Source organism: Rhopalosiphum padi, chromosome 2 (genome assembly GCF_020882245.1).
Source record: "Rhopalosiphum padi isolate XX-2018 chromosome 2, ASM2088224v1, whole genome shotgun sequence".
NCBI classification, from domain to species: Eukaryota; Metazoa; Arthropoda; class Insecta; order Hemiptera; family Aphididae; genus Rhopalosiphum; species Rhopalosiphum padi.
The window spans coordinates 6,115,492-6,128,723 of NC_083598.1; the positions used below are offsets into that span (position 1 = coordinate 6,115,492).

Genomic DNA, 13,232 nt, shown 5'->3' on the forward strand with positions numbered 1-13,232 from the left:
CCTAGGAAACGCGAATGAAAATTGAAAATTTCGAAAAATGAAAATTCTCGTTTACTAAAAATATATCATGAAGTAGACTTTGTAATATTGATGATAGACTGTCTCAGCTCAGAATCATTTGTACCAAAAAAAATAGTATACAATGATATTTATTGAATTCAAATTTAATTTATTATAGTGAGTTACTTAATACTTAATATATAAATAAATATTGCTATAATTTCTCTTATACTATTTTAAGACTGAAATCATACTTATTTTTAAAGTAAAACATTTTTATATGCCATAGTTTACCAAATACTTTTATGGTGTATAAAAGCAAATATAAAATATAATTATTAATTTATGATAATATTAGTACATATAAATTTGAATTCAAACATAACATTAGGAACATAGAAACTACTATCAAAAGAAAAAAAATAGAAACAATATTGATAAAATTTGGTTTATTTCATTCATAAACATAATTTTATGCTTTTTCATTTAACTAAATTAATATAAAAAAGTAATTGAAAACACATCATATTCAGGTATTTTATAGTACTACAAGAAACAATAATGTCAAATTATATGATCGTAGACCATGGATTTAACCACTTATTACGACAATTTTTTTCAACTGTATCTTTATCTACTCGTTTGGCCAATTTTTCAAAGTCTTTGGTAGCTTCTAATCGCTTAGTATCGGGCAAAAACTTTTTTGAAATCCTAAACACACCATCACTATCTAAATGTGTACCCCAATAATCTTCTTTTTCTGGTAATCCATCAGGTGTTTGTATTGGTGTTATTTTTATTAAATGTTTAACTTTCCATAATCGTGCATTCATCTCAGGTGTATTTTTTACAATAGCTATATCACTTATCTATAACAAAAGAAATATTATGCATTTTAAAAAGGTATAATGAAAAAAATTTTATATTTAGAAATAAAATCAATCAACAGATTTTTTTTAATTCTATTCTTACAATAAATTATTACAACATTTTAATCTGACAAACAAAAATGTTTTTAAGAATGTTTTGAATTGTATAATACCTAATTGTATTTAAAAATTATAAATTATAACATCTAATAACTGGGTAATTTAATTTGGATATCACCATACTCAATTTTGATCACAATTATTAGTTTTAATAAAATAATAAAAATTAAATTATTTGACTTTAATATTTGTTGATTTACTCAATTATATAATTATAAGTAGTTAAGTAAATTGAAAATGAGTCTACATCTATAGTACAAATGATACATTTAGGCTATAATGTAGTATATTCTGTTATATACAGTGTGATCCCGATTTAAGGTACCTCTAAATATCTCAGGTGGATGACCTTGTATTGAAGTAAATATTTTAGAGGGCCTAGGGGGTACCTAAATACACATTTATGTATGATTTTCAATTTTTTTACACGTTTGGTGTGCGCATGCGCAATACAACTTACATTTTTTTAAATGGAAACACCAATTTTTTTTACATATTCGGATAGATTATTTTTTTTTAAACGTTTTTTGTATAAAAAGTTTTTTTCTATTTACAAAATTGATCAAGTTAGAGAAGTCACCATTTCAGTTAATGCATAGTTCGTGTTATAATAATATCGCATGTTATCCAGATAGATATCTTTAGTATGTGATAATTTTTGTTTCGTTGACTGCTATAATACAATTTTTAACTATTATTATAGTGGAATTCTATTTTATTTTTCAATAGTTTTGATAACGATAAAATAATAAGATAATGTTATTATTAAGAAATAATAAAATAAGTTTGAAATACCTAATTAAATATTATTTTTAGTGTACAATATTTTTTTTTTTGTTTACTGTAATAATTAAAAACCTTTAACAAAAAATTATTAATAATAGTAATATTAATATTATAATACAAAATAAAATGAACTAAATAAATTTATCTTATAAATTGTTCAAAATTTTCACCATAATGTTCTAAACATTATCTTAAACATCTGATTATCTTATTGTTATTAAAACTATTGAAAAATAAAATAGAATTCCACTATAATAATAGTTAAAATTGTAAATGTATTATAGCAGTCAACGAAACAAAAATTATCACATACTAAAAATATCTATCTGGACGACATACGATATTATTATAACACGAACTATGCATTAACTGAAATGGTGACTTCTCTAACTTGGTCAATTTTGTAAATAGAAAAAAACTTTTTATACAAAAAACGTTTAAAAAATAATAATCTATTCGAATATGTAAAAAAAATTGGTGTTTTCATTTAAAAAAATGTAAGTTGTATTACACATGCGCACACCAAACGTGTAAAAAAATTGAAAATCATACATAAATGTGTATTTAGTTACCCTCTAGGCCCTCTAAAATATTTACTTCAATACAAGGTCATCCACCTGTGATATTTAGTGGTACCTTAAATCGTGATCACATTGTATAATAAGGAATCTAGATTGTTTAAAAGTAATTTAATAAAAATATATTACTTTATGATCTAAGCCCATATCAGTCAATATTTTTTTTTGCCAATACGGATTATATAAATATCGTTTAACTCTTTGAACCATGAATAATTTTGTTGGTGTATATGGTGGGTCAACTTCACCTTCTCTGAAAACATTTATAAATAGACCAATAAAACATTTTATAATGAAAGCAAATTAAAACTTTACCTAGGGTAATATGTGAATCCAAGGTATTTTTTACCACCAGTCCAAGATTTTAAACCTCGTACAACCATAGTCATTGAATACCATTTGTTTAAATTATTTATAGAATGTTTAATTAGACTGGTCATCTTTATAAAATTGTGTTGGTTATTGCTATAAATGAAAAATTCTACTGTAAATAATACATTAATATACACAAAAGTCAAAAAATAACCAAACCAAATACAAATACCAAATTAAAATATTAATTAGAATACCTAAGTATTTATTTATTCTTAATTGCAATAATAAAATATAAAACTAATAAGTAGTTATTAGTTAATAATTAAAATTTAAAACATTGAAGTACCTATTGAATAATTTAACACTATAGAAAACAGATAACTGGTCAGTGTTCACTGATAGTTGATGGACACCGAATAGCAATTATAATTTAGAGTAAGAACAGTAAATCGTAAGTTAAATAGTAAGTGCTGAAGTTTATAAATTAAAAGTTAACATACTGAAAAAGTGAGAAATAATAATAATACTTATCAGTTATCACATACTGATAAAGTATTTAATATCATTAAACCTAAAATTTGGTTGAATTTAATACCACACAATCAAGATCTATAAAGAAGAGGTTAGCCAGTTATCATGATATTTTCTGATTGGCTGTTGCGCGTGTGACGTATGCGCTAGACCTTAATAGAGCGGTATTCAAAAATATAAATGTAAAATTGTGATTTTATAAAAATATTTTATATTGTAACATTAAAATATTAAATACTCAACATTTATGTTTTATACAATAAAAACTTTTTTTACTTTATTTTACTTCATTTTCTAGTGTTTCTACACAACAACTTATTTCAATTATAGTTTAAAAAAACTTATCAGCAGCCCTGCCAGTCCTCATAAAAACTTTTTGAATGCTTATGTAAGTACCTAATATTGTTATTCATAATTATAATATAGTATCATAATATAATTTTTTTAAATTTAATTTAATGTTTTTGAATTCTATAATTCATATATAATATTAGAAATATATTTATTTTAAATGTCAGGTTAAAAGATAGGTATTTACTATTTAGGTTTTTATTAATTATTTTTTGTTTCTAACTCACAATAAGTACAATATAACATATCTATTATAACTTTAAGAACTCAATCTACTATTTACCAACACAAGCTAGTTTTTAGAAAAGTTGTAAGTTACTATAGTTATTCACACGAATTAAAATATACTGGATACCACGAATGGTTATTCACCCGCATGTGTGTTGTCTCACTTGTCTCCGTCTTACAAATGCGTAACATGGCAAAATTTACACTCAGCAGATCATGTTTAGCTCCGTTAGTTTAAAAATTAGAGTGAATTGATCTATTATGAAACTTGATGGTAAGAACATTATCTGTGTGTGTATCTTGATTTTTTTACGATTATTCAGTTTTTAAGTAAGTTATGAGCATTTTTAATTTACGCTATATTATTATATACGTATAACTCGCTAAAAAATTAAATTATCGTAAAAAACCATCATACCAACAATTTTCTTACCATAAAGTTTCATAATAGGTTGATTCACTCTAATTTTTAAACTTACAGAGCTAAACGTTATATGCTGAGCGTAAATTTGCTATGTACTTGCTACGTACTTGTATAAGACGGAGACAACATATTATGCGGGTGTGACGCACTGACACCCTAAAAAGTTAATCTGAAGAAATAGTTGTGGTTAATTTTTCTATTGGTTAAACCTAATGGTTAACTTAACTGAATTTCTAAAAACAGTTAAACTGGGACATAGTATTAATTGACAGTTAAGCCCTACTGTCAGTTAGTTAATTGAAAAACCGGCCCTAAGAAACCGAGTTTAAGGCTTTGAGCGTTGCGTCGAGTTTTTTATATTTTAGTTTTTAAATAAGTTATAAGTGAAAATTTTGCTGTAGGTAACTTATTTTAAACATATTGTTAAAATATTATTCTATAATCAATGTTACAACTATCATAAAGAAATATTGGAACGTAGAACACTCTATAATATTGACACAATCTTTTAAAGAAATATTTTCAAAACGTTTTAATTATGTTTTTTATAAAAAATATTTATATTACATAATAAAAATACATTGTGCTAATATTTGAATCAACATGTTGTCAAAATAATTCTAAAAACATATTTTTGAAATGTGATGTGAATATTTTTGAACAATATTTTGCTCATACATGTGAAAAACATATTGCACCAATGTGTAATTTAGTAATATTGTAAGCAACATATGTATTAAATATGTTTAAATTGCTATGTGGGATGAAATCGAATTTGAATTTTAAAATTGTGCCTGTAAAAAAAAATCTAAATATGTTATAGGCGCTCTGCGCAGCAGTAGTGTGGTGTGCATGCATACAAACGTAAAGTATTTATTATAATAAAGGTTTTACTGCTGAAATAATTCAAAATTTATTTATTATTTAAAGAAATATATTATGGGAAAATATATTATAGTTTATAGGGAAAGATTTTACTTAGGAAGTTGGATTATTGGTGTGTTGGAAATAATTATTATAAGTTGAGAATATGCCACTGCACCACCAGAAATTGGACCCAATTTACGCCACTGTGGCAAACAATTATTATCATCATTCTAATCATTCTAATAACAATCAATTTTAAATAAGACTTATGCTATTGAAATACAGCATTAAATTATTCACTGTAATTATTAATAACTAGCTTTAATTTTATTTTTATATACCATTATATTTTTTTATCAAACTAATATAAAAATTGTTTTATTATTTTTTTTTATAAGCGTTTAAATTTCAAATTTTTACAAATTATAATAACGATTTATCCTCAAACAAATTTAAAAGTTTAAATTGTAGATACTTGAAATTATTTTATACTTTGAAAATATTCTTGTTGGCTTGTACTAATTTAATCTATAGCATTAAATTACTGTGACTGTAATTATTAATAAATAGCTTTAATTCTACTATTTATATACCTTTATCTTATTTTAACATTTTTTTTATATTACGGGAAAAGTATTTTGCTAATTTAATCTTAAAAATAGTTGTTATTTGAATATTATTAATTATTATAAATTATAACAGTTGTTACTTACTTTTAAATGCTTTTTTAAATTTGATGAACCCGAGTTGGATGTGGAATGTGGATAACTAATAGAGTGCTGAGTGCTGACTGACACCACAGAATAAATAAAATTAAATTTATTCTGTGCTGACACCAAAATCAAATAATGAATAACAGCAGTACAACACTCAAATACTCAACTGTGTAATCGTGATATTAAATAATTAAATAATAGTTTATAAATAACACCACGTATTTTTATAGAACTTCATATAAGTCCACGCTAAAGATATTCGTGGAAACGTTCCTTGTAGGTACATATTTATAGACATCAAATTTAATATATTTATATATATATAATAAGTGATTGATATGATGATATTATTATATTGTTATTAACTATAATAAAATTCATTTTATTCACGTTATTTTTAGCTGCTTGATGCACATTGCACACCCTAAATGACAAAATAATTGTTTTTAACATTTTATCAGTAATATTATATTTTGGAAGAAGTGTTGATTTGAAGAAATTATTACTTATACGAGTACTTCACAAATAAAATAAATATACTCATATATTATAACAAAATAACAGTATAATATATTATGGATAACAGGATAGATATAATTAATATACAAGATTTTCAAATAAACCAATTAATTATGAATAAACAAATGAACTGGGGCTCTGTCGGTTTGGTAATACGCCCGGCCGGTACTCATGCGGCGCGACTTGTACCGACACAAGTGCACCTTGTGGTAGCGGTTATTACAGTTGAGACCGGTCGATGCGGTACCTGTACTTTATTTCCCCGCTTAACCGCCACACAAGGTACACTTGTACCGGTGTCGGTGCTCCGTGAGTTATATGTCGGCTTACACTACCACTTGTGAGTGCTGGAGGTAGGCTGGCGTTCCAAGTTCCTCTTCATGGCTGATTTGGGGATCCGACTAGAGTAAAAAATGGGGTTTCCAGCGTGTTGCATCGTCAAGGGCCGACCTGAAACTTCGTCGGCCATTACCTTCATAATAATCCGGTCAAGGCCGCTACCGATCAGCTGGGTCATCTTATCTGTAAATATGCTACTGGCGAGCTATATCTTACATACATTGTCTATCACATTTGTTCATACAGTCATTATAGCGGCGGATGCTAGGGTGAATTATCTGCACGTTCCACGCCACTGCGGCGGTGCCGCCATCGGCCGTTCGGAAGTAGAACGCGAAGACGCAGAACAAATGTGATAGACAATGTAAGATAGAGCTCGCCAGTAGTATATTTACAGTAGGTTACGTCGGTTAGGTAAGAGTTCCGAGGCCCGCACTTGTATACTCACCGGCTTGATGCTGCTGTGCCGATACGTGACGTACTCGTGAGGGCGGCGGGCCACGCCGACGAGCCGAAGATACAGACTGCGCGCTGGTGGCTGCGCACCGGTATGGTCTCGGGCAGCTGGACTGTGTGCGACTTGCTCGAGTCCACGTCGTACAGGATTGAATCGTACCTGGATATGTTTACTGCGTTTGTGGACAGGTGGTCCCAGATTAAATGCGCTGTGCCAAAGCACAGCGACTTCCAGGTTACGTCGGTGATATCTCGGTCTGAGCCCCGCAAATGTACAATTACCGGCTTGATGCTGCTGTGGTGATACATGACGTACACGTGAGGGCGGTGGGCCACGCCGACGGGCCAAAGGTAAAGAACTGCGCGCTGGTGGCTGCGCACCGGTATGGTCTCGGGCAGCTGGACTGTGTGCGACTTGCTCGAGTCCACGTCGCACAGGATGAAATTGTGCCTGGATATGATAACCGCGTTTGTGGACAGATGGTTCCAGATTAAATGCGCCGGGCCCAAGCGTAACCGGTTCCGTAGCACGTGGGTGGTGCCCGTGATCAGCGCCGGACAACAGAAACGTGATGAGCCACAACGGTGTGATCACCAGCATCAAGTTCATCATTGTTCCAATCATAATTAGCACGATTAAAGCGGTCTAACTTGGCGTACACTATGTTAAATGATTTGTGATTAGGATAGTCATCGTTTTATAATATTATAATATATTATTAGTAAGTTGCTATGGAATTAAAGAATTTTTAATAATATTAAAACCTGAAACCTAACATTGTGGTGAAATGCAAAAAAAGGAAAATACATTTTTTAATTTTTTTTGTAATTTAATTTAAATAAAAGTAATTATGAAACCATCAGGTGTTTATATATGATACTAGTTTTGTTCGCAACATCATCCAATGTATCATAATAATCCCGTGCTAATTGTACATACGCCTTTTTTATCATCGGGCCTGAAAAAGAAATAATAGTTGATAGTAAATACAAATTAACTAAGGACAGTAACTTCTCAATCTTTAAATCCACAATATCTCAAACTATATTTCAATAAAAACCACCAGAACAAATGTTCAATAATTTATTACAAGTAATATCTGATATTCTCAAAGTCATCACTTAAGTTAATTACTTTTGATCTTTATTTTTGTATACATAGTACATAATTAATATTTTTGCATTAGACAGAAATATGTCAATCCATTATTTTTAATATCTGAAAGACTCTCAATGTCATAATATGAATTATGGTAATTAAATAGGTATACGTTTTAATATTAATAATAAATAGTAAATTATGTATTAATTAAAATATTGCTTAAGTAATAAGAGTTAATTTAGAAATTATCAGTTCATAATTGTACCAATCATAAGATTAATTTCAATTTTACTTCTCATTAAATCATCTTACAACCTCTGAATATATAATAAATAAATAATACAAAAAGTAATGTGAAAACTGTATTCCCGTATATTTTGTGAATTACCTGATCAAAGTTTTGACTTGGGCCATATTGATATTGTCGTATACTGACACGGCTACGGTGGTAGGTGCTTGGTGAGTCCGCGGTGAGCCGGTCAGTATAATAGAACAACGCGAATTTCACTATTTGTACGATGTATTTTTATTAATGATAAACAACGGTACACAATAGCTAGTTTTCAAATGTCACTATGTCAGGTGTTGACGACATAAAAGAGAATACACAATTATTATGGTTTACGCGGTCTTACGACCGTATTATTGTAAATATAATAATATTATTTAATGTATATAAGGTGATTCTTTTATCATTAACCGAACTCGACCCTAACTTTTAATCATATTTCGAACCGAACAATTTAGTGTGATGACTGTGATGTCGAATAGGTTTTAACTTTTTAGTTTAGATTTTAAAATTATAGTATTATATAAATTAAAATATTATAGTTATTATGTCCATATTTTTTTTTATATTGTAAAAATTGTTAGGTACCAATTGTCTTAATCTTAAAAATAATAAAATGTAATTAAATGCAAATTTATAAAATATAATATTTTATCGATAAAGATATTTAATTAAAAATTAAAAATATCAAGCATAAATTTAACTTTCACAGTGTTTAATTAATAATAAATAATTATTAAACAATATTACTATGTAAAAATACAAGATATTCTAATATTTTATATTAGTAGAGATAATCGTGTAGTAATTTTATAAAATATTATCACATTATTAGATCAACCTGTATGATGGACAGAATAAAGTACACCATTTTAGGGATTGGCGCCGATCAGTATTTTAGCCAAAACATATGTGTCTTACAGATTGATCTAATAAAAATAATGCGATAATACATATTTCATAAAACGATAAAAATAATTTTAAATCGTTATAATGCCTACTTGAGATTTGTTACTCCACATTTTTTATTTTTTATTTTAATTCCGAATAATTAACGTTTGAAAATTCTTAAATTTCTGTCAAAGATTTCTTTAATATTTCAGTATATTGATGTTTGTTAATTTTTGTGTAATTACATAATACATAACTCACTGCATTTTGTAAGGTTTTAACTTTATTGAAAACATTTTGACAATTTTCTTGGATAGGTTTACATTGTATATTACCTATCCAGAAATACAAATAAATGAAATAAAAACAATTTTTATACATAAACAATAAGTTGTATCTAATTTTGTTTACTTAAAATAAAAATATAAATGCAATAGTTTGTCCGCTTTCAGAGATGTATATAGGTATAGGTAGGTAGTACATGTTATTTAGCTATTAGTATAATTATTTAGAATAAAATTTAAATTTTGCAAATAACGAATAAGTAAGGAAATATAGTACACTTAAATATAGAAATTATTTCAACGATTATAAATAACAGCTGAGCATTTGAAATAAGTATATGGTTTGTAATAGTATATTACATTATTCATTGCCTACATAAATTGTATAGAATTTTTTTTAATGGAAATTTAGTTAAAAAGTAAAATTTTTTAAAATAATATCAAAGATAAAAATGTTTACAATGTTTTTAGTTACCTACATAAATTAGCTATTATCAGTGACGGATCTAGGTTTTTTTATGGTGAACGCTATTTTGTTAATAATAATAGTCCTAAAGTACTTATTATATATGCACAATTTGGGAAAAAAAAATTAATGATTTGCTACTTAAACATAATTAAGCAAAATAAAAATTATAAACAATTTAACATATTTTATTTTATTTTTAAATTGTCGAATTATTAGTAATTTTTAATAAAAATACGCGGAACGGGGGGTGCTTCAGCTCCCAAGCACCCCCCCCTAAATCCGTCACTGGCTGTTATGTTTAATTTGCTTGATATTCAACCGTTATTATCTAATTTATATTATCGTAATGTCATGATATTATTATAACCTACAACTTGTCATTAAATGATTTAAAACTAAAGAAGGTTTAAACTGTACATCTTAATAGGTGCTTGTAACCGGGAATAGTTAAGGAGTATTAAGAAAATCGAATAGATGTAATTGCAGTAGTTATGTCGAGTTATAGTTAACGTTTACGAGCGAATAACATTTAAAAAAAGTATTTTTGATTGTTTGAAATTGAAATAGGAGTACATATTATGTATGTAATAAAAGTCTTCGACAAAATCATCACATTTAAGTAGAAAACCTATATGTACTTTAACTGATTGTAATTCTTAACTGCATCAAATAATAAGATCATACTGATACATGTTCATTTTTAAATTTAATTTTTGAATGCAATTTTTAAGTACGTAAATTTTTGCCTATGCGCATGTATATATGTTCAATCAACTTAATATATTTAAAATCTTTCATTCTGGTTGTTTTTGCTTGATTAAAGTTCATTAAACATTTAACGATTGTTATTTGGTACCAATTGTTAAAATTGTTCAAGTTTAAATAATTAACTCCCAAAAAAGATTATAGTGTATTTCCTGCATTATATCACCCATCTTATTCACCAGGTGTGAATGTTTATTTATTAAATAATATCTTATAATATATATATATATATTTGTAAAGCAATAATAACAATGAGGTTAAGAGTATACTAGTATAGCACATATGCACATATGTATTTTGTAAATCCTGCGTACCATTTGTACTTCTATATTGTCAAATCATTACCTTATAATACATTTCAAAGAACTTTTTTTTGTCGCTTTAAAATGAAATTTTATTTACTTATATGTATACCTATAAGGTATACATTATATAATAATATATTGTACAACCGAAAAACAAGCATACACTGATTGTAATGCAATGGTAAACATGTTGATGATGGATTCTAACGAAGTTTTAATGAGCCAAAGACTCGAGGTAAGTTCGTTGTATATAAAAATAAAATAGTTTTTTTTTTGAAGTAAAACGAGTGAAAATAACGTATAACGTACTAATTTGGAAAATGTTCAGACATCGTTGTCGTAACATACAATAAAAACAATTATATAAAAAAAGAATAATCAGTCTATTAGCATAGCACAACCACATATTATTATTGTTTTAATATGAATAATATGATAATGCTGTTTTGATTAAAAATATGCAATACAACCTAAGTACTTTTATATGTATAAAATGTATATCGTATTTAATTAAAGATTGTATCGTAATGACTATGAGTAATGACATATTATATTGCATTTAGTTCAAAACTGCGAGGTTTTAGACCACTGGTTTTTAAATAAGTTTTTAATATCAATACATCGATATGACACCGAATTAATCGGTTTATCGATATTTATATATTGATAAACCACATCATATATATAGTATATACATAAACCGATATTTTAAACAAGAGATCAGAATTTTATCTTATGATTTCCAGAATCCAAATCGAAATTATATAACAATTTCATGAAAACTATATTTATAAAATATTAATAATTCAAATTCAAATTCAAAAAAAATAAAATATTTGTTTTGGTTTTAAGCCATATATACCTATTGGTATATGTTTCTATTGGATAAAACTTATCAAAGTGATAGAGTATAGGTACGTAAGTAGTAAAAAATATCTAGGACGATCAACTATTATGAGGTACCTATAATACCTATACTATGAGTTAATATTATATGATACAGTAAGTTAACCAAAGAGTAATAAGTATACGCTTTCAATAAGATTGAGTTTGATTTCTTTGTTCTGTTTTGATTTTTCGGACTTAACCTGAAACAATTAATATTAATATACTTAGATTGTATATGATTTAAATTGTTATTAGGAATTTTAATGTACATAGATACTCTTATGATGTATCCGTACTTTTGGGGTTTAATAGATTATAATTTTATATAGGTACTTATTATTTTTTTTAAACGTCAGTATCCCATTACTTCGAAATGTATTAAAATTTTTCAATATTTTTTTGATGAGAATTTTTAGATATTCATATATTAATACCTAATATAGTGTCTACAAGTGTATTAATTTTTTTAATGAAACTGTACATTTTTAATTTAATGATCGGGAAAAAAGTTTTTCGAACGTTTTGATGATATTATAATAGTAATTGAATTTCGAACGAGTTATTAATATTTTTAAATGAATGGACTTGTGTTGCATAAGGTTATCCCGTAAAGTATTAGTTCGCGTGTATAATGACTTCAAAGTTCAAATTATGCGGAAAAATATATTTTTAAAAACGTTATTTTTTTTTTCGAGATAATTATACTGATTTATTGTAAAAATAATCGTCCTTTATATTATGTTAAGCACTATATATGTACTCACGCGTCTTCTCCGAATAAAATTTGCGCTCATTTTAGATTCGGTGCTGCAAGTCCTCTTCGGACGGCTCCTGCCGGACGTACGCCACAACATGTTAAATCTGTCGCATTCGCAAAACCATAATTACAACTTCTTTTCAACACACAAAGTGGACAACAAACTAGATTATTTTTCATGCAGTTTAAACATAATAACTGTTTGCTTACAAGTTTTTGGTGATTGATTTTTCTGCAGAATTTTTGTCTTTGGACCCAGCCACGGTTCTGGTTTTAAAGTCCAAAAGAGTCTGACCTTCTCCGTAAACGATCTGTAAACAGTTTATAAAAACATACAATAATTAAAGCTATACTATGGTTTATATTATAATAACATTTATAAA

The 13,232-nt window shown here is 27.1% G+C and overlaps 3 protein-coding genes across 5 annotated transcripts in view; all 3 read right to left on the minus strand.

Moving 5' to 3' along the window:
* Positions 1–432: 432 nt before the first annotated feature.
* On the minus strand, positions 433–3,189 carry LOC132922574 (uncharacterized). Of its 2 annotated transcripts, none has more exons than XM_060986153.1 (4): positions 2,923–3,189; positions 2,669–2,818; positions 2,483–2,606; positions 433–869 (listed from the first exon to the last, which is right to left on the minus strand). In XM_060986153.1, exons 2-4 carry the CDS (start codon positions 2,791–2,793, stop codon positions 570–572), a joined length of 549 nt encoding a protein of 182 aa, XP_060842136.1. In that variant the 5' UTR covers positions 2,794–2,818; positions 2,923–3,189; the 3' UTR covers positions 433–569. The 2 variants fall into 2 exon arrangements, with proteins under 2 accessions (XP_060842136.1, XP_060842135.1); XM_060986152.1 differs by having other exon boundaries at positions 3,015–3,188.
* A 2,599-nt stretch (positions 3,190–5,788) lies between these two features.
* On the minus strand, positions 5,789–7,685 carry LOC132923425 (uncharacterized). Its single transcript, XM_060987407.1, has 2 exons — positions 7,092–7,685; positions 5,789–6,760 (listed from the first exon to the last, which is right to left on the minus strand). The coding sequence occupies exons 1-2, from the start codon at positions 7,406–7,408 to the stop codon at positions 6,706–6,708; spliced, it is 372 nt and encodes a 123-aa protein (XP_060843390.1). The 5' UTR covers positions 7,409–7,685; the 3' UTR covers positions 5,789–6,705.
* A 1,961-nt stretch (positions 7,686–9,646) lies between these two features.
* LOC132923424 (uncharacterized) overlaps positions 9,647–13,232 on the minus strand; it is a 56,312-nt gene continuing 52,726 nt past the window's right edge. The window contains exons 26-28 of one of the 2 annotated variants that reach the window (XM_060987405.1): positions 13,060–13,160; positions 12,857–12,953; positions 9,647–12,292 (exon numbers count right to left, since the gene is read on the minus strand). In XM_060987405.1, the coding sequence (XP_060843388.1) occupies positions 12,212–12,292; positions 12,857–12,953; positions 13,060–13,160 (279 nt within the window). In that variant the 3' untranslated portion in view covers positions 9,647–12,211. Of the gene's footprint in view, positions 12,293–12,856; positions 12,986–13,059; positions 13,161–13,232 lie in introns of both variants that reach the window. The other variant, XM_060987406.1, reaches the window with a different exon arrangement.

Excerpts from the sequence above, each read along its gene's own strand:
- LOC132922574 (XM_060986153.1), bottom strand. The coding sequence starts at position 2,793 with ATGACCAGTCTAATTAAACATTCTATAAATAATTTAAACAAATGGTAT. Across the intron at positions 2,607-2,668 it reads GGATTCACATATTACCCTAG|AGAAGGTGAAGTTGACCCAC; the intron begins GTAAAGTTTTAA and ends AAATGTTTTCAG. Across the intron at positions 870-2,482 it reads ATATGGGCTTAGATCATAAA|ATAAGTGATATAGCTATTGT; the intron begins GTAATATATTTT and ends CTTTTGTTATAG.
- LOC132923425 (XM_060987407.1), bottom strand. The coding sequence starts at position 7,408 with ATGTATCACCACAGCAGCATCAAGCCGGTAATTGTACATTTGCGGGGC. Across the intron at positions 6,761-7,091 it reads GGCACAGCAGCATCAAGCCG|TTTCAGGTCGGCCCTTGACG; the intron begins GTGAGTATACAA and ends TGGCCGACGAAG.